This window comes from Natator depressus, chromosome 12 (genome assembly GCF_965152275.1).
Source record: "Natator depressus isolate rNatDep1 chromosome 12, rNatDep2.hap1, whole genome shotgun sequence".
Classification (NCBI taxonomy): domain Eukaryota; kingdom Metazoa; phylum Chordata; order Testudines; family Cheloniidae; genus Natator; species Natator depressus.
The window spans coordinates 42983583-42999314 of record NC_134245.1 but is presented as its reverse complement, the minus strand read 5'-3'; the positions used below and the strand labels follow the sequence as shown (position 1 = coordinate 42999314).

Here is a 15732-nt window from a genome sequence, read left to right as displayed (position 1 = left end):
CTAAGCGTGCTCTTTAAAAATGTGGGAGTTCTACAGCCTTTCTGATAGGTGTCTTGGTTTGCTTGGTCTTAGCTTCCCCTGGAGTGGGGAGCCAGGATATGGGCGCTTGTCCATAGCTTGTAACTTTGGGTTTCTCATCATAAATAGGTCCTGGACCTAAGCCAGAAGCCTCTACAAAGCCAGGAACTGGCGCTCCAGATATCTATGATAACTTTGTGCTGCCCGAATTACCATCTGTGCCTGATACACTGCCAATGGCATCTGCTGGTGCCAACACCTCCGCGTCTGAAGATATTGATTTCGATGATCTTTCTCGGAGATTTGAGGAGCTAAAGAAGAAAACCTAAGACTGACTCGGCCGTAACACCAGTGTGTGGTCTAGGAGCTGGGACCATGCTGCTTCTCTGTGAAACAGACTCCCATAGAAATCAGTTTCCTGTATTAACCTAAAATGAATGCTCTTTCTCTTGACCTCTCTTCCTGCTGTACTTATACCAAATGCTGCTGCTGTCCTGGTATCTGCTGCTCCAGGAGGGGAACTGTGGGCGATCCGATAAGACTGGAGCGGGGAACAGCTCTCTGTTGGTAATTCCACAAGAAAACCTTGTTCTGCCTTCTAGGTTTGACTCCTGGTTCTCTCCATGGCTCTTGCAGCCTCTCCCACGGGGATGGGAGAGGGAGGGAGGATGAAGAATGACAAGTTTGTCTTCTTATGAAGGTGGGCCCAAGTGGAGAGTCACCACAGGGTGCCCACCCCACACACAGGGCACAAAGTGCTGAGAGTGACAGAAATCCCTTTCGAAAGGGTCACTGAGCCTGCTGCTCAGGCTGAGATGGGGAATATCATGGCAAGTAGAAACGAGGGCTTCCTAGAGGTTTTGCCACATCTTATACTTGCCCAATTCTCCTGGCTCCACAGTGGATCCAGTTGCAGAGCTTATCTAGGAAGCTGATGGCCTTGTTTAGTCCCACTGGATTCTCAGGGAGCCCTTTGTGGCCTTTACTGCTTTATTTGGGTGGGAGGGTTTGTTTCCCTTTCACAGGAGGACAGTGCTGTACAGTCTCTTCTGTTCGTCTTCAGCCTGGATCTGTTGGGAGTGCACACTGGCAGGGCAGCGGATAAAGAGCAGGGTTCTAGTTGGATGCTTGGCAGCAGCGTTACTGGTGCCACTGGACTCAGCACAGCTGAAGATGCTTGTGGCCAGACCAGAGATGAGTAGGCAGAGCTGCATCATTCTCCATCCACCCCGTCGCTAGCCAGTGCTGCTCGTGCTCACTGGAAAGGCCTTTAGAAGACGACTGTTGCTGTCTTCTGTGTAATGTATCTGTACATAACATTTTCAAACAGCTTTTCTTTAATGGTTTTTGATTGGTTTGTATCTTGTAGATTAGTTCCTAATAAAGTCCAGGACCGTAAGTGGCTGTGTCCGAAAGGCTACGTGTCGTCGGGTTGGGGGGCAGTGAGTGTAGCCACTCAGCACTGCCTGCTCACCTGAGGAAAGGGCATTGGTATGGCAGCTCTGTGTGGAGCTGAAGTGGTGGCTCTCACAGCTCTCTCGGAAAGTGATTAACTGTGTCAGTCGTTGCTCCAGGTCGTAATGCTAGCTCTGCAGAGGGGCCTGCAGGGCCGGCCGGCTTGTCATTTATGGGCACGTTGTGGTTAGCCCCTCCTGCTCCTGCCTTACTGTAGTGGATGCTCTCAGCAAAACATAAAAACATGGCACTGGAACTGACCACCTGGATCATCAAGTCCAGACCCTGTTATCACAGGCAATCCTGGCATATTGTATCCCATTTGCAAATATATCAAACTAGTTAGTGTAGGGACGCTCAAACCTCCGTGGTTCAGGAGCCAAATTAATGATCAGCATCACCCAAAAGAGCCACAGTCGTGTGAATTAATTGTCATTTACTCTAGGGCAGTGGTCACCAGCCGGTTGATTGACCGGTCAATCCTAGAGACCCTCCCAATCGATCGCGATCTCCAGTGGTGCTGCAGGGCTGCCCCAGCCCCATGCTGCTCCTGGAAATGGCCAGCACAGCTGTGCAGCCCTGGGGGGGCGGGGACGGGCAGGGGTCTCCTTCTGCATGCTGATCCTGCCTGCAACCACTGCCCCCACAGCTCCCATTGGCCAGGGACAGGGCGCTTGCAGGCAGGAACAGTGTGCGGAGCCTTGTGCCTCCCTCCCCCATGGGCCACATTGACCCCTTCTGGGAGCAGCGTGAGGCCAAGGCAGGTAGGAAGCCTGCCTTAGCCTCGCTGTGCTGCTGTGCGGGAGCCAACCAAGGTAAGTGCTGCCTGGCGGGAGGCCGTACCCCAGCCCTGAGCCCCCTCCCGGAGCCAGCACACCATACCCCCTCCTGTACCCTGAACCCCTGCCCCAGAGCCAGCACCTCAAACCCCCTCCTGCACCCAAGCCCCAGCCCTGATCCCTCTCCCAGAGCCAAAACCCCATTCCCCCTCCTGTACCCTAACCCCCTGCACCCCCCTCTGAACCAGCAGACCCCTGCACTCCCTCCTGCACCCCAATACTCTGCCCAAGCCTGTAGCCCCCTCTTGCACCCCAACACCCTCCCAGCACATTCACCCCTCACCCTCTCCTGCACCCCAACCCCCTGTCCCAGGCTCAGCCCAGAGCCCCCTCCCACACTATGAACCCCTCGGCCCCTGCCCTAGCCCAGTGAAAGTGAGTGAGGGTGGGAATGGAGTGAGCGGGGCAGGGGGCCGCGGGGAAGGAGCAGGGGAGATCCTGGATGGCCCTTAAATTCAAAAAGTGATTGTGGGTGTAAAAAGGCTGGAGACCGCTGCTCTAGGGCTACAGAGTGATGTTTAAACAGGATAGGAAATATTTAGTTACATATTATATATTCTCACAGTAAAATGACCATGTGTTACTGTCTTATCCCCTACAATTGGTTAATAACACCCTAAAAGCATCCTGATTGGTTAATAATTAAATCAATGTTTTAATATCCTGTGCTGCAAAGAGCTACAGGAGACACAATAAATGACTCCTGGGGGAATTCTGTGTCAAAACATGCAAAATTCTGCCTATTTTATTTGCTGAAATAACACACAATAATCATGCCAGTTTCAATTATTTTGGTAATTGATTTAAAAATATGTCAGCAAGTATGTCTAACAATACAGACCAAAACCAAAAAGATTCTGGTAATTTTTTTTAAATATATAGATTCCTTACTGGGTGTATTAACACAGAACTTTAAGTAATTCATTTAAATTACAGAACTGTATTTCCTGCACCTGTCAAAAGCAGTGCAAAGGCTTGGGAGTGTCAGGGGTAAGGGAGGAGCTGAGGGAGAGGGAAGGAGCCTGGAGTGAATTTGGAGGGTGGTTGGGTGTGGGTGGGAGAAGTATGGAACAGGGGTTTTTTTTGGGGGGGGGAGGATTTTTAGGGAGCTGGGAGCCTCCCCCATGCAGACCCCGATTGATCCCAAGCCTCTCCCATTGAGTCAGGCACGTCTGCCCCTGTTCCCGCACCCCCCATCCAGATGGGTCCCTGCAGCCCCCCTCCCACATCCCCAAGTGGCTATGTACCCTCACTGCCATTCAGTCCCTTGCTCAAAGTCACCCCACTAGCTCTTGAGCCCATGCCCCAGTCTGTCCCCCCCACTAGCCATTCTGAACCCCAGTCTTTGACCCCCCCCAACAGCCCCGTGTGCCCCACTCTGTCCTAACCTGACTCCATGGGCCAGGTGCTGTGATGAACGTCTCAGGGAATTCTGTGCCACTGCGTGCACAGATCCCCTCCCGGAAAATACATTCTGCCCCAGAAGTGCTGCCGTTCTGCTTTTTGCCCACCAGAGGCCGCTGTGGCACCAGAGCAGCCTGCTGCATTCATGGGGCTGCCTGTTCTGGCACCACAGTGACTTCTGGTGGGTGAAAGGTGGAACTGCAGCACTTCTGGGCCAGAATGTATTTTCTGCATAAAAAAATTATGCGGGACACATGAATTCTGCGCATGCGCAGTGGCACAGAATTCCCCCAGGAGTAACATTAAAGAGCAACTGGTGGCATGCAAGCTGCACCTAGAGTATCCCTGGGTTAGGGTGTTTGCACCCCCTCCTGCTTCTGGAGGAGGATATCCCTGCTTTTGGGGGAGGGATAGCTCAGTGGTTTGAGCATTGGCCTGCTAAACCCATGGTTGTGAGTTCAATCCTTGAGGGGGCCATTTAGGGATCTGGGGCAAAAATTGGGGATTGGTCCTGCTTTGAGCAGGGGGTTGGACTAGATGACCTCCTGAGGTCCCTTCCAACCCTGATAATCTATGATTCTATGACCGGGATCCTCTCATGCTTAGAAACCTTCTAATTTCCAGCCTAACTGTATTAGTGGCCATCTTGTTCCCTTTTGTTCTTGTGCCAACTCTGTCCTGTAGTTTAAATAGCTCTTCACCCTCCCTGGTGTTTAGAGAGCAATCAGATCCCCTCGCACCTGGGCTTTTGCCGGGCTAAACAAACCAAGCTCTTACTCTCCTCTTGTAAGATTGGCCTTCCATTCCCCAATCGTCCTTGCAGCCCTTCCGTGCACCTGCTCCAGGTCAAATTCATCTTTCTTGAACATGGATGACCAGAACTCCACAGTGTCCCAGATGAGGCCTGGCCAGAGGCCTGGCCAGTGCCCTGTCCAATGGCATTAACACATCCGTGTCTCTACAGGAAATGTCTCACCTGATGCATCCTAGGATCACCTTTGTCTTTTTCACAGCTACATCACATGGGTGTCTACAACTATAGTAATTCTGTGATGGACTGATATGCAAGTCTTTCTCCTCTGCTTCCAGTTAGTGAGCCCCCAGCTTAGACCAGACATTCTTATGACCCCCTAAATCCATGACTTGCACTTTGTACTATTAAATTCATCCTATTTCTGTTACTCCAGTTCTCAAGGTCATCCAGTCCTCCCTGGGCAATACTCTGAGCCTCCTATGGGCCAACCATGCTCCCAGCTTTGAGGGATCACATTTCATTAGCACACCTACTTTTTGTGCCAAGGTCATGAATTAAAATAATAATTTCAGTCCCAGGCCAGCTCTTTGAGGCACTCCCCTGCTAACCTTCCTCCAGCTGAATAGTTCTCCTTTCAGCACAGCCTGTTGTCATCTCCCCTGTAGCCAGTTCCTTAGCCACCCTACACATCTTGTGCTGATCCCCATATTCTCCAGCTTTACTTATTTCCCATGTGGCATCATATTAAATGCTTTACTGAAATCCAAATCGATCTGTTTCCCTTGCTGAGAGAATGTTATTGTCTCAAAGAAAGCTCAGGTCAGTCTGGCACGATCCGCTTTTGTGCCTTTATCTCCTTTACTTCGTTCATTTAATTATATTTTTCTTCAAAATTTGTTCTGAAGTTTGCACGCTATGAAGGGAGACCAATGGGTCTAGAGTTGCCTGGGTCACTTTTTTCCCTTTCTGAAATATAGGTGGTTCTTCGAGTGCTTATTCGCGTCCATTCCAATTAGGTGTGTCTGCGCCACGTGCACGGGTGTCGGAAACTTTTTCCCTTAGCGGCTCCCGGCGGGCCGGTGGGGAGCCCACTAGACCAGTGCCCTTGTGGTGGTGTATATATGACTCTGCCGGCCCGACCCCCCCTTCAGTTCCTTCTTACCGTCCATGGCGGCGTTAGAACGTTCTCTCTTGCTCGCTTGCTCGTGAGTGATCCCTTAGCTTTTCATACACCGTTATCAGTTAGAAATCCCGTAGTTAGAAATCCATGGTCTCTGGCATCTGGAAGCTACTTCCAGCACCAGCCTTGGGCTGCAGGGCATGCCGCAAGCCAAGGGTTTTAAAGCTTGCGCCACGTACCGCAAGTCTCTGCCCAACAGCGACCCCACGACTCCTGTCTCCGGGGTCTGGGAGCGTCTCATCGGGCAGAGCGCTGCAAGATCTGCAAGGCCTTTAAGCCACGCACGAAGAAAGAAAGAGACTTTTGCCTTAAGCAGTTGTTCATGGAGGCCGCGTTACCACCTCCGGCCTCCGACCAACCGGCACCAGCCCCGGTGTCCTCGGTGCGAAGCGCCCCGGCGTCCGTGCGCGACCCAGCACCGCAAATCGTCGGCACTGAGAAGGGACGACAAACTTGGGCACCGGTCAACCTCTCTGGCACCGTCTAAGTGGCACAAGCAAGGGGAAAGAGGGCGCTCTCCCCAGAGAGCTACTAAGCTGCTCAAAGATGTTCCCGGCATGCAAAGACACATTGCGGGCCCAAGCCAAGAACCGGCACCGCTGACTCCCACGCCACAGGCCCCGTTGAGTCCGGTACCCGGCGAATTTAGTGCCGACAAAGGGCTGGAGGAGGTCCTCAAACACCCCTCCACACCCGACGCTTTCGAGGCAGCAAAAGACCTCATTGAGTTGTCGGTGCCGAGCCTCCTCCCGTGCAGGGAGAAGCCTCCGGCATCACCTAGAAGGGTGCCGTCCAGAGGGAAGCCGGCAATAGTGCGCTGCTCAAGGTCACCCTCTCGGCACCGCTCCCGGTCGAGTTCTCCTGTCTCCCCACCCTTTTTAAGAAGTGCGATTGCCCCCAGCCAGCAGGTCAGACACTTTCAGGCCAAGAGCATAAACAACCACTCTGCTAGAAAGTGATGGGATGTAATAACCCTCTAGTGCTCCCTGCCAGCACTACCTGGTGCCCTGCTGATGCTAATGGGAATAGGGGATGACAGCGCTTTGCCATCTGGGAGAGTCAGACACTAACAGTCTGTCTGCTGGGCTAGTGCCACACCTGAAGTGGAAACATTTGTCACCAGGATGTTCCTAAGGCTTCCTTAGCAACAGAACTAAGAGCTGAGACTCTTCAATCGTGCTGTAGGCAGTGTGGACTGGAGACATGAAGCTAAGGATGGGGGTTGGGTAGTCCTTGGGCTAATCTCTTCATCTTTGTCTAAAATGTGACTAGTGCTTACCCAGCTAGCTGGGAGGGCTGGGAAGGGTTATTCAGTTTGGCTGTATGGTGCTGTGAATAGCCAGGAACTTTGTGGCTGCTAAGTCGTAAATTGACTGTCTCGCTAAAGATCGTAAGAAGTTATGAATGGCCAGACTGGGTCAGACCAAAGGTCCATCCAGCCCAGTATCTTGTCTACCGACAGTGGCCAATGCCAGGTGCCCCAGAGGGAGTGAACCTAACAGGTAATGATCAGTGATCTCTCTCCTGCCATTGGTCTCCATCCTCTGACAAACAGAGGCTAGGGATACCATTCCTTACCCATCCTGGCTAATAGCCATTAATGGACTTAACTTCCATGAATTTATCCAGTTCTCTTTTAAACCCTGTTATAGTCCTAGCCGTCACATCCTCCCCAGGCAAGGAGTTCCACAGGTTGACTGTGCGCTGAGTGAAGACAAACTTTGTTTTGTTTGTTTTAAACTTGCTGCCCATTAATTTCATTTGGTGGCCCCTAGTTCTTATATTATGGGAACAAGTAAATAACTTGTCCTTATTCACTTTCTCCACACCACTCATGATTTTATATACCTCTGTCATATCCCCCCTTAGTCTCCTCTTTTCCAAGCTGAAAAGTCCTAGCCTCTTTAATCTCTCCTCATATGGGACCTGTTCCAAACCTGTAATCATAAAGTGCAATATTCGACCAGCTGGGCAAGATGGGGCTCGACCTGCCTGTACCTGTCCGACCAGGGCCTCTCTCTCCATTGCCCTTGTTCTCTGGGCGCCAGGTGGCCACTTCCTGTAATAGGTGAGCTGAGCTGCTGAGGGGCAGAGCTGAGCCCCCCAAAGCGGAATCTGGTGACTGGGGTTGTAGGCATTTAACTTTTACACTATTGGAAATGTAACTGTCCTGCTCCTTCATTACTCCCTATGGGCATGCGCAGGGAGGAAGCAAATGATTAATCAAGACAACAGCTGAAGTTATGTAGCAGAAACACGTCTCTGGGGGATGGAGATGACAGCTGTGGGCTCGTGCTTCAGACAGGTACAGCCTTCTTGGCCGCTCCAGCCAGCCTGGTCAGCTGCAGGGCCTGCTGCTTAATTCCTAACAGGCCCGAAAACTTTAGGAGCATCACTTCCATCATGGACTCATCCTTGTTTGCCTAGAAAGGAGGGAGGAAAATAATAAAGGCTAATCCCCAGCTTGTCAGCGAGCAAGTGGAGGCAGGGCCAAGCGACAGTCCTCGCTGAACACTCGGCTAGGTGCTGGGAGTCGGCTGTATTGAATGCTGAATGTAAACCTTGCACCTGCTTCACAGCCAAGCATGCCTGCTTCCGAGTGAGGCCGCCTTCTGCCTACCAGCCACAAGCCTAGGGGGGAGCTTGGGCACAGAGCCAGAGATGTGTACCTACTGTGGCAGATGCTCGCTCCTCACTGAAGCTTGTCAGCAGGCCAGAGACAAACAGGTTAATGACCACGTACAGCATGGATATGACACTGGTGGTGATCAGCAAGGACCCCAAGACTGGGTCTAAGTTGATAACCTAGAAGGCAGCAGCACAGAGCCCAGGATGAAGGGGGCACAAGTACAGAGTCATGCTTCCAGCTGGGCCGGCCCTTAGATACACCTGGAAGCCTGCACAAACAGCTGCTCCCAGGGCCTTTTACAGAGGCCGTGTTTAACGCTGGGGCACATGCAAATGTTTCCAAACTCTTCAAATCTGCACAAGTGTCTGTGCCTGTAGCACATGGCCCTGCAAAGAGTGCGTGTCCCAGTGCAGGCTGAGAGCTTCCTGTGGGGGCCGAGCTGCATGCTCGCTCCCCGGAGAATGTGCAGTTCTGTGGTGGCTGCAGCCCTGGGTGAGGAAGTGCCTGGTACCAAACCTGGGGTGAGTAACTGCACAGCTCCACTTCCGTGGGCCCCACCCCCTTGTTTCTCCTGCTACACTGGGATTACCTGGGGCTGCTTAGAAGGGCAGCAGCAGGTCCTTGTTTGCACTGAACCCTGTTCTGGGGGAAACAAAATGGTACCAGGCTCGGGGCTCTCACCGTGTCCTAGTTAAAGATCCCGATCAGGAGCCCAACAATGGTCACAGATGAGCTGAAGAAAGTCTTGTAGTTCATGATGCTCCAGCCAAACAGGAGGTTACACTGGTCAGCAATGAAGGAGAAGGATAGGGAGGGAGGATGGAAAGAGGAGCGTGCAGTGTGAACACAAGAATGGCCCTACTGGGTCAGACCAAAGGGTCCATCCAGCCCGGTATCCTGTCTTCCGAGAGCGGCCAGAGCCAGGTGCCCCCAAGGGAATGAACAGACCAGGTAATCATCAAGTGATCCATCCTCTGTCACCCATTCCCAGCTTCTGGCTAATAGAGGCCAGGGGCACTATCCCTGCCCATCCTGGCTAATAGCCATTGATGGCCCTATCCCCCAGGAACGTAGCTAGTTCTGTTTTGACCTCTGATACACTGTGCAATTCATGGCCCTGGCTGCTTCTGCCCAGTGGAACATGCTCTAACCCCCTACTTCTCTGGGCCCCCCCACCGCAGGACCACGCCAGGGCTGGTGCTAGCCCCTGCAGAGCAACTTACCGTCATGGCGTAGCCACCAGCAGGAAGCCCAGCACCTCCTGCCCGGCTCGGCGCAGCGTGCTGCTGATCGGATGCATTCTGGGACTGAGGCGCAGACGATTCCACAGCTTGCCCCTGGCCAGGGCGACCAGGAAGGCCAGCAGGTAGCTGAGAGCTGAGGCCGCTTGCGCTGTCTCGTAGAAACTGACACACGTGCCTCAAAGAGGAGTGGAGCCCGTCTGCACATGCCCCCAAGCACGTCCCAGCGCCCCGCAGCCCCTGGCAGCAGAGATGGGGCCCCGTAGGCCCAGCAACAGGGGTTGCGTTCCCCACCCGCCCCGGGGTGGAGTAGTGCCGGTTCCCCCAGGCTGGTGGTTCCTCCGGGAGCAGGTGGATGGTGACTCATGGGAAGCAGAGGCTCGGCACAGGGGCTGGGAGTCGGAATACCTGCCCTCTATTCCTCGCTCTGCCATGGGCCCCGTGAGCTGGCTAAGTCACCTCACCTCCCTGTGCCTTCAGTCGTCTGCCCAGGAGCTGGAGGTGTGGGGTCTCACCAGGGCTCTGAGCATTCTACAGAGGGGTAGCTGTCGCAGTGCGAGGGTGTCCCTAGGGTCGCCGATGGGACTGTACTCGGGCAGCTGGCTGCGCACGCCGCTGGGGCTGGATGTCTGTTGTAGCAAGCTAGCTTGATCCGAGTCAGCGCAGGTACATCTGCCAGAGCTGGCACCCCCCCCCCACCCAGGTTCAGTGGGGTGCACCCTCTGTTTCCCTCTCAGCGCAGGGGGCTCAGGCTGTGGGGAGTTGGGAAAGTTCAGTAAGGAAATGTCTGTAATACGCCAGGAGAGTCTCTCGATCCAGGGGCTATAGCAACTCATACTCCAAGGCCAGAAGGGACCATTGTGATGTTAGTCTGACGTTGTGTACAGCCCGGGCCAGCGACTTTCCCTCCCGCAATGCCTGTTGGAACTAGACTGTGTCTCCAGTTGCAATTTTAAAACTGCCGGTGATGGGAATTGACCACAACCCCTGGTAAGATGTTCAAATGGTGAATTCCCTTGTTAAATTTTTATACCTTTTTTAGTCTGAATTTGTCCAGGTTCAACTTCCAGCCATTGGATCATGTTAGCTCTTAGTCTGCTACATTGGCTCTCTGTTTTCAAACCTCTGTTCCCCTGTAGACACTTAAAAACTGGAATCAAGTCAGCCCTTAACCTTGTCTTTTCTAAGCTAAATACAGTGTGCTCTTTGAGTCTCTCGCTGTAAGGCAGGTTTTCTGATACTTTACTCATTCTCCTGGCTCTTCTCTGAACCCTCTCCAATTTATCAACATCCTGCTTGAAGTGGACACAGTATTCCAGTGCTGGCTGCACCACTCCCAAATACTGTACAGAGGTAAAATAACCTCCAAGACTTGTATTAGTGCTTGTGGCTACAGCTTCACGCTGGGAGCCCATGTTCAGACCACAAGTCTTTTTCAGAGTCCCTGCTTCCCAGGGTAGAGTCCCCCATCCTGTAGGTATGGCCTGCGTTCTGTGTTCCTGAGTGTACTACCTTACATTTGGCTGTACTGAAACTCACAGTTTGCTTGCACCCAGCCTACCAAGCAATCCAAATTGCTCTGAATCAGCGATCTGTCCTCTTCATTATTTACCACTCCCCCAATTTTGTGTCACCTGCCAACTTTATCAGTCATGCGTTTGTTTTCTTCCAGGTCACTGATAAAAATATTAAATAGCTTCGGGCCAAGACCCCTGAAGGACCTCACAGGAACACTCTTGCTCAGTGGGGATTCCCATTCAGTTACATTTGAGAGCTGCCAGGTGGGGAGTGTCTCATCCATTTACTGTCTGCCACGTTGATCGCATATTGCTCTAGCTTTTTAATAACACTGCCATGCAGTACCGTGTCAAAGGCTTTACAGACCCTATTACATCAGCACCATGAATTACCTTTATCAACCAAACCTATAATGTTGTCCAAAAAGAAAAGCTAGTTTGATAGGCTCCGTCTTCCATCAACTCCTGTTTCTGCAAAGCATGTTCTCTGCTCCTTCTCCCCAGGCCGAGGCTGGCAGAGATGGTGGGGGATTATGGGATGGTCCCTGCAGCCCTGCTTGTCTGGTAAGATGTCCTCAGCAGGGGGAGAGATGCAGCTGGAGGCCTGCTCTGACCTGTCCTGGGGCCCCATTTTCACAGCTCCAGGGCAGAATATGGGGCAAATTCCAATTGAAGCTCACTCAGAAAGGATTTCAATAGCCTCTGTCACCCACCTCTGTCCATAGGTCCTGGAATTAGGGGTGGTGCAGCACCCCCTGGCTTGAAGTGGTTTCCATTATATGCAGGAAAAAGAAAAGGAGTACTTGTGGCACCTTAGAGACTAACCAGTTTATTTGAGCATGAGCTTTCGTGAGCTACAGCTCACTTCATCGGATGCATAGCATATTGTGGAAACTGCAGAAGACATTATATACACACAGAGACCATGAAACAAAACTTCCTCCCACCCCACTGTCCTGCTCGTAACAGCTTATCTAAAGTGATCATCAAGGAGGGCCATTTCCAGCACAAATCCAGGTTTTCTCACCCTTCCCCCCCCCCGCCCCCAACAGACACACATACAAACTCACTCTCCTGCTGGTAATAGCCCATCCCTCTTTGAAACCTCTCTTTATAATGTGCATGATAATCAAGGTGGGTCATTTCCAGCACTAATCCAGGTTTTCTCACCCCCCCACCCCCCCCCCCACACACACCCCTCCAAAAACCACACACACAAACTCACTCTCCTGCTGGCAATAACTCATCTTACAATGTGCACAGCAATAATCCAAGTTTAACCAGAACGTCTTGGGGGGGGGGGGGGGTAGGCTACCTTGCATAATGACTTAGCCACTCCCAGTCTCTATTCAAGCCCAAATTAATAGTATCCAATTTGCAAATGAATTCCAATTCAGCAGTTTCTCGCTGGAGTCTGGATTTGAAGTTTTTTTGCTTTAAGATAGCGACCCTCATGTCTGTGATTGCGTGACCAGAGAGATTGAAGTGTTCTCCGACTGGTTTATGAATGTTATAATTCTTAACATCTGATTTGTGTCCATTTATTCTTTTACGTAGAGACTGTCCAGTTTGACCAATGTACATGGCAGAGGGGCATTGCTGGCACATGATGGCATATATCACACTGGTGGATGTGCAGGTGAACGAGCCTCTGATAGTGTGGCTGATGTTGTTAGGCCCTGTGATGGTGTCCCCTGAATAGATATGTGCGCACAGTTGGCAACGGGCTTTGTTGCAAGGATAGGTTCCTGGGTTAGTGGTTCTGTTGTGTGGTATGTGGTTGTTGGTGAGTATTCGCTTCAGGTTGGGGGGCTGTCTGTAAGCAAGGACTGGCCTTTCTCCCAAGATTTGTGAGAGTGTTGGGTCATCCTTCAGGATAGGTTGTAGATCCTTAATAATGCGTTGGAGGGGTTTTAGTTGGGGGCTGAAGGTGACGGCTAGTGGCGTTCTGTTATTTTCTTTGTTAGGCCTGTCCTGTAGTAGGTGACTTCTGGGAACTCTTCTGGCTCTATCAATCTGTTTCTTCACTTCCGCAGGTGGGTATTGTAGTTGTAAGAATGCTTGATAGAGATCTTGTAGGTGTTTGTCTCTGTCTGAGGGGTTGGAGCAAATGCGGTTGTATCGCAGAGCTTGGCTGTAGACGATGGATCGTGTGGGGTGGTCAGGGTGAAAGCTGGAGGCATGTAGGTAGGAATAGCGGTCAGTAGGTTTCCGGTATAGGGTGGTGTTGATGTGACCATTGTTTATTAGCACTGTAGTGTCCAGGAAGTGGATCTCTTGTGTTGACTGGACCAGGCTGAGGTTGATGGTGGGATGGAAATTGTTGAAATCATGGTGGAATTCCTCAAGGGCTTCTTTTCCATGGGTCCAGATGATGAAGATGTCATCAATGTAGCAGAAGTAGAGTAGGGGCATTAGGGGACGAGAGCTGAGCAAGCGTTGTTCTAAGTCAGCCATAAAAATGTTGGCATACTGTGGGGCCATGCGGGTACCCATAGCAGTGCCGCTGATCTGAAGGTATACGTTGTCCCCAAATGTAAAATAGTTATGGGTAAGGACAAAGTCACAAAGTTCAGCCACCAGGTTAGCCGTGACATTATCGGGGATAGTGTTCTTGACGGCTTGTAGTCCATCTTTGTGTGGAATGTTGGTGTAGAGGGCTTCTACATCCATAGTGGCCAGGATGGTGTTATCAGGAAGATCACCGATGGACTGTAGTTTCCTCAGGAAGTCAGTGGTGTCTCGAAGGTAGCTGGGAGTGCTGGTAGCATAGGGCCTGAGGAGTGAGTCTACATAGCCGGACAATCCTGCTGTCAGGGTGCCAATGCCTGAGATGATGGGGCGCCCAGGATTTCCAGGTTTATGGATCTTGGGTAGTAGATAGAATATCCCAGGTCGGGGTTCCAGGGGTGTGTCTGTGTGGATTTGATCTTGTGCTTTTTCAGGAAGTTTCTTGAGCAAATGCTGTAGATGCTTTTGGTAACTCTCAGTGGGATCAGAGGGTAATGGCTTGTAGAAAGTGGTGTTGGAGAGCTGCCGAGCAGCCTCTTGTTCATATTCCGACCTATTCATGATGACAACAGCACCTCCTTTGTCAGCCTTTTTGATTATGATGTCAGAGTTGTTTCTGAGGCTGTGGATGGCATTGTGTTCTGCACGGCTGAGGTTGTGGGGCAAGTGATGCTGCTTTTCCACAATTTCAGCCCGTGCACGTCGGCGGAAGCACTCTATGTAGAAGTCCAGTCTGCTGTTTCGACCTTCAGGAGGAGTCCACCTAGAATCCTTCTTTTTGTAATGTTGGTAGGCAGGCCTCTGTGGATCATTATGTTGTTCAGAGGTATTTTGGAAATATTCCTTGAGTCGGAGACGTCGAAAATAGGATTCTAGGTCACCACAGAACTGTATCATGTTCGAGGGGGTGGAGGGGCAGAAGGAGAGGCCCATAGATAGGACAGCTGCTTCTGCTGGGCTGAGAGTATAGTCGGATAGGTTAACAATATTGCTGGGTGGGTTGAGGGAACCATTGCTGTGGCCCCTTGTAGCCTGTAGTAGTTTAGAAAGTTTAGTGTCCTTTTTCTTTTGTAGAGAAGTAAAGTGTGCGTTGTAAATGGCTTGTCTAGTTTTAGTAAAGTCCAGCCACGAGGAAGTTTGTGTGGAAGGTTGGTTTTTTCTGAGAGTATCCATTTTTGAGAGCTCATTCTTAATCTTTCCCTGCTTGCTGTAGAGGATGTTGATCAGGTGATTCCGCAGTTTCTTTGAGAGCGTGTGGCACAAGCTGTCAGCATGGTCTGTGTGGTAATTAGATTGTAACGGATTTTTTACCTTCAGTCCTTTTGGTACGATGTCCATCTGTTTGCATTTGGAAAGGAAGATGATGTCTGTCTGTATCTGTACAAGTTTTTTCATGCAGTTGATAGATTTCCACTCCATGCGGCTAAATGCAGTGCCTTGCATAATGACAGGTTTCAGAGTAGCAGCCGTGTTAGTCTGTATTCGTAAAAAGAAAAAAGAAAAGGAGGACTTGTGCTACAGCTCACTTCATCGGATGCATATTGTGGAAACTGCAGAAGACATTATATACACACAGAGACCATGAAACAAAACTTCCTCCCACCCCACTCTCCTGCTCGTAACAGCTTATCTAAAGTGACCATCAAGTAGGGCCATTTCCAGCACAAATCCAGGTTTTCTCACCCTTCCCCCCCCCACACACATACAAACTCACTCTCCTGCTGGTAATAGCCCATCCCTCTTTGAAACCTCTCTTTATAATGCGCATGATAATCAAGGTGGGTCATTTCCAGCACAAATCCAGGTTTTCTCACCCTTCCCTCCCCCCCCAACAGACACACATACAAAACTTGTACAGATACAGACAGACAGACATCATCTTCCTTTCCAAATGCAAACAGATGGACAGCCTCACTGCCAAGGCTAGGGCAGGCCCGCAGCGGTGAGCAGCAGGGGATGCACCACCCTGGGGGGCAATGATGGGGAGCAGCCCCTCCCCTCAGCCAGGCCCTCACTCTTCCACACCAAGTTCGACTGTCCGGGTGGGCGAGGCACTCCCTGCTCCCCACTCTGCCCATGTCTGTGTCTGCCCCGGGGGCAGGGAAGGGCCCTGGTGGGTCCCTGTGGCGCGGGCAGAGGGTGGGTGCTCTCACCTGGGTGTGGCCCGTCGAGGCTGGGCAGGAG

General features: G+C 51.5%; 1 protein-coding gene across 4 annotated transcripts in view; it reads left to right on the top strand.

The window, feature by feature from the left end:
- The window catches only part of IST1 (IST1 factor associated with ESCRT-III), a 29159-nt gene extending 27722 nt beyond the window's left edge, over positions 1–1437 (top strand). For 3 of the 4 annotated variants that reach the window (XM_074969010.1, XM_074969007.1, XM_074969008.1), the window contains exon 10: positions 148–1432. In XM_074969010.1, the coding sequence (XP_074825111.1) occupies positions 148–333 (186 nt within the window). In that variant the 3' untranslated portion in view covers positions 334–1432. Of the gene's footprint in view, positions 1–147 lie in introns of all 4 variants that reach the window. The other variant, XM_074969009.1, reaches the window with a different exon arrangement.
- The last annotated feature ends 14295 nt before the right edge of the window (positions 1438–15732 follow it).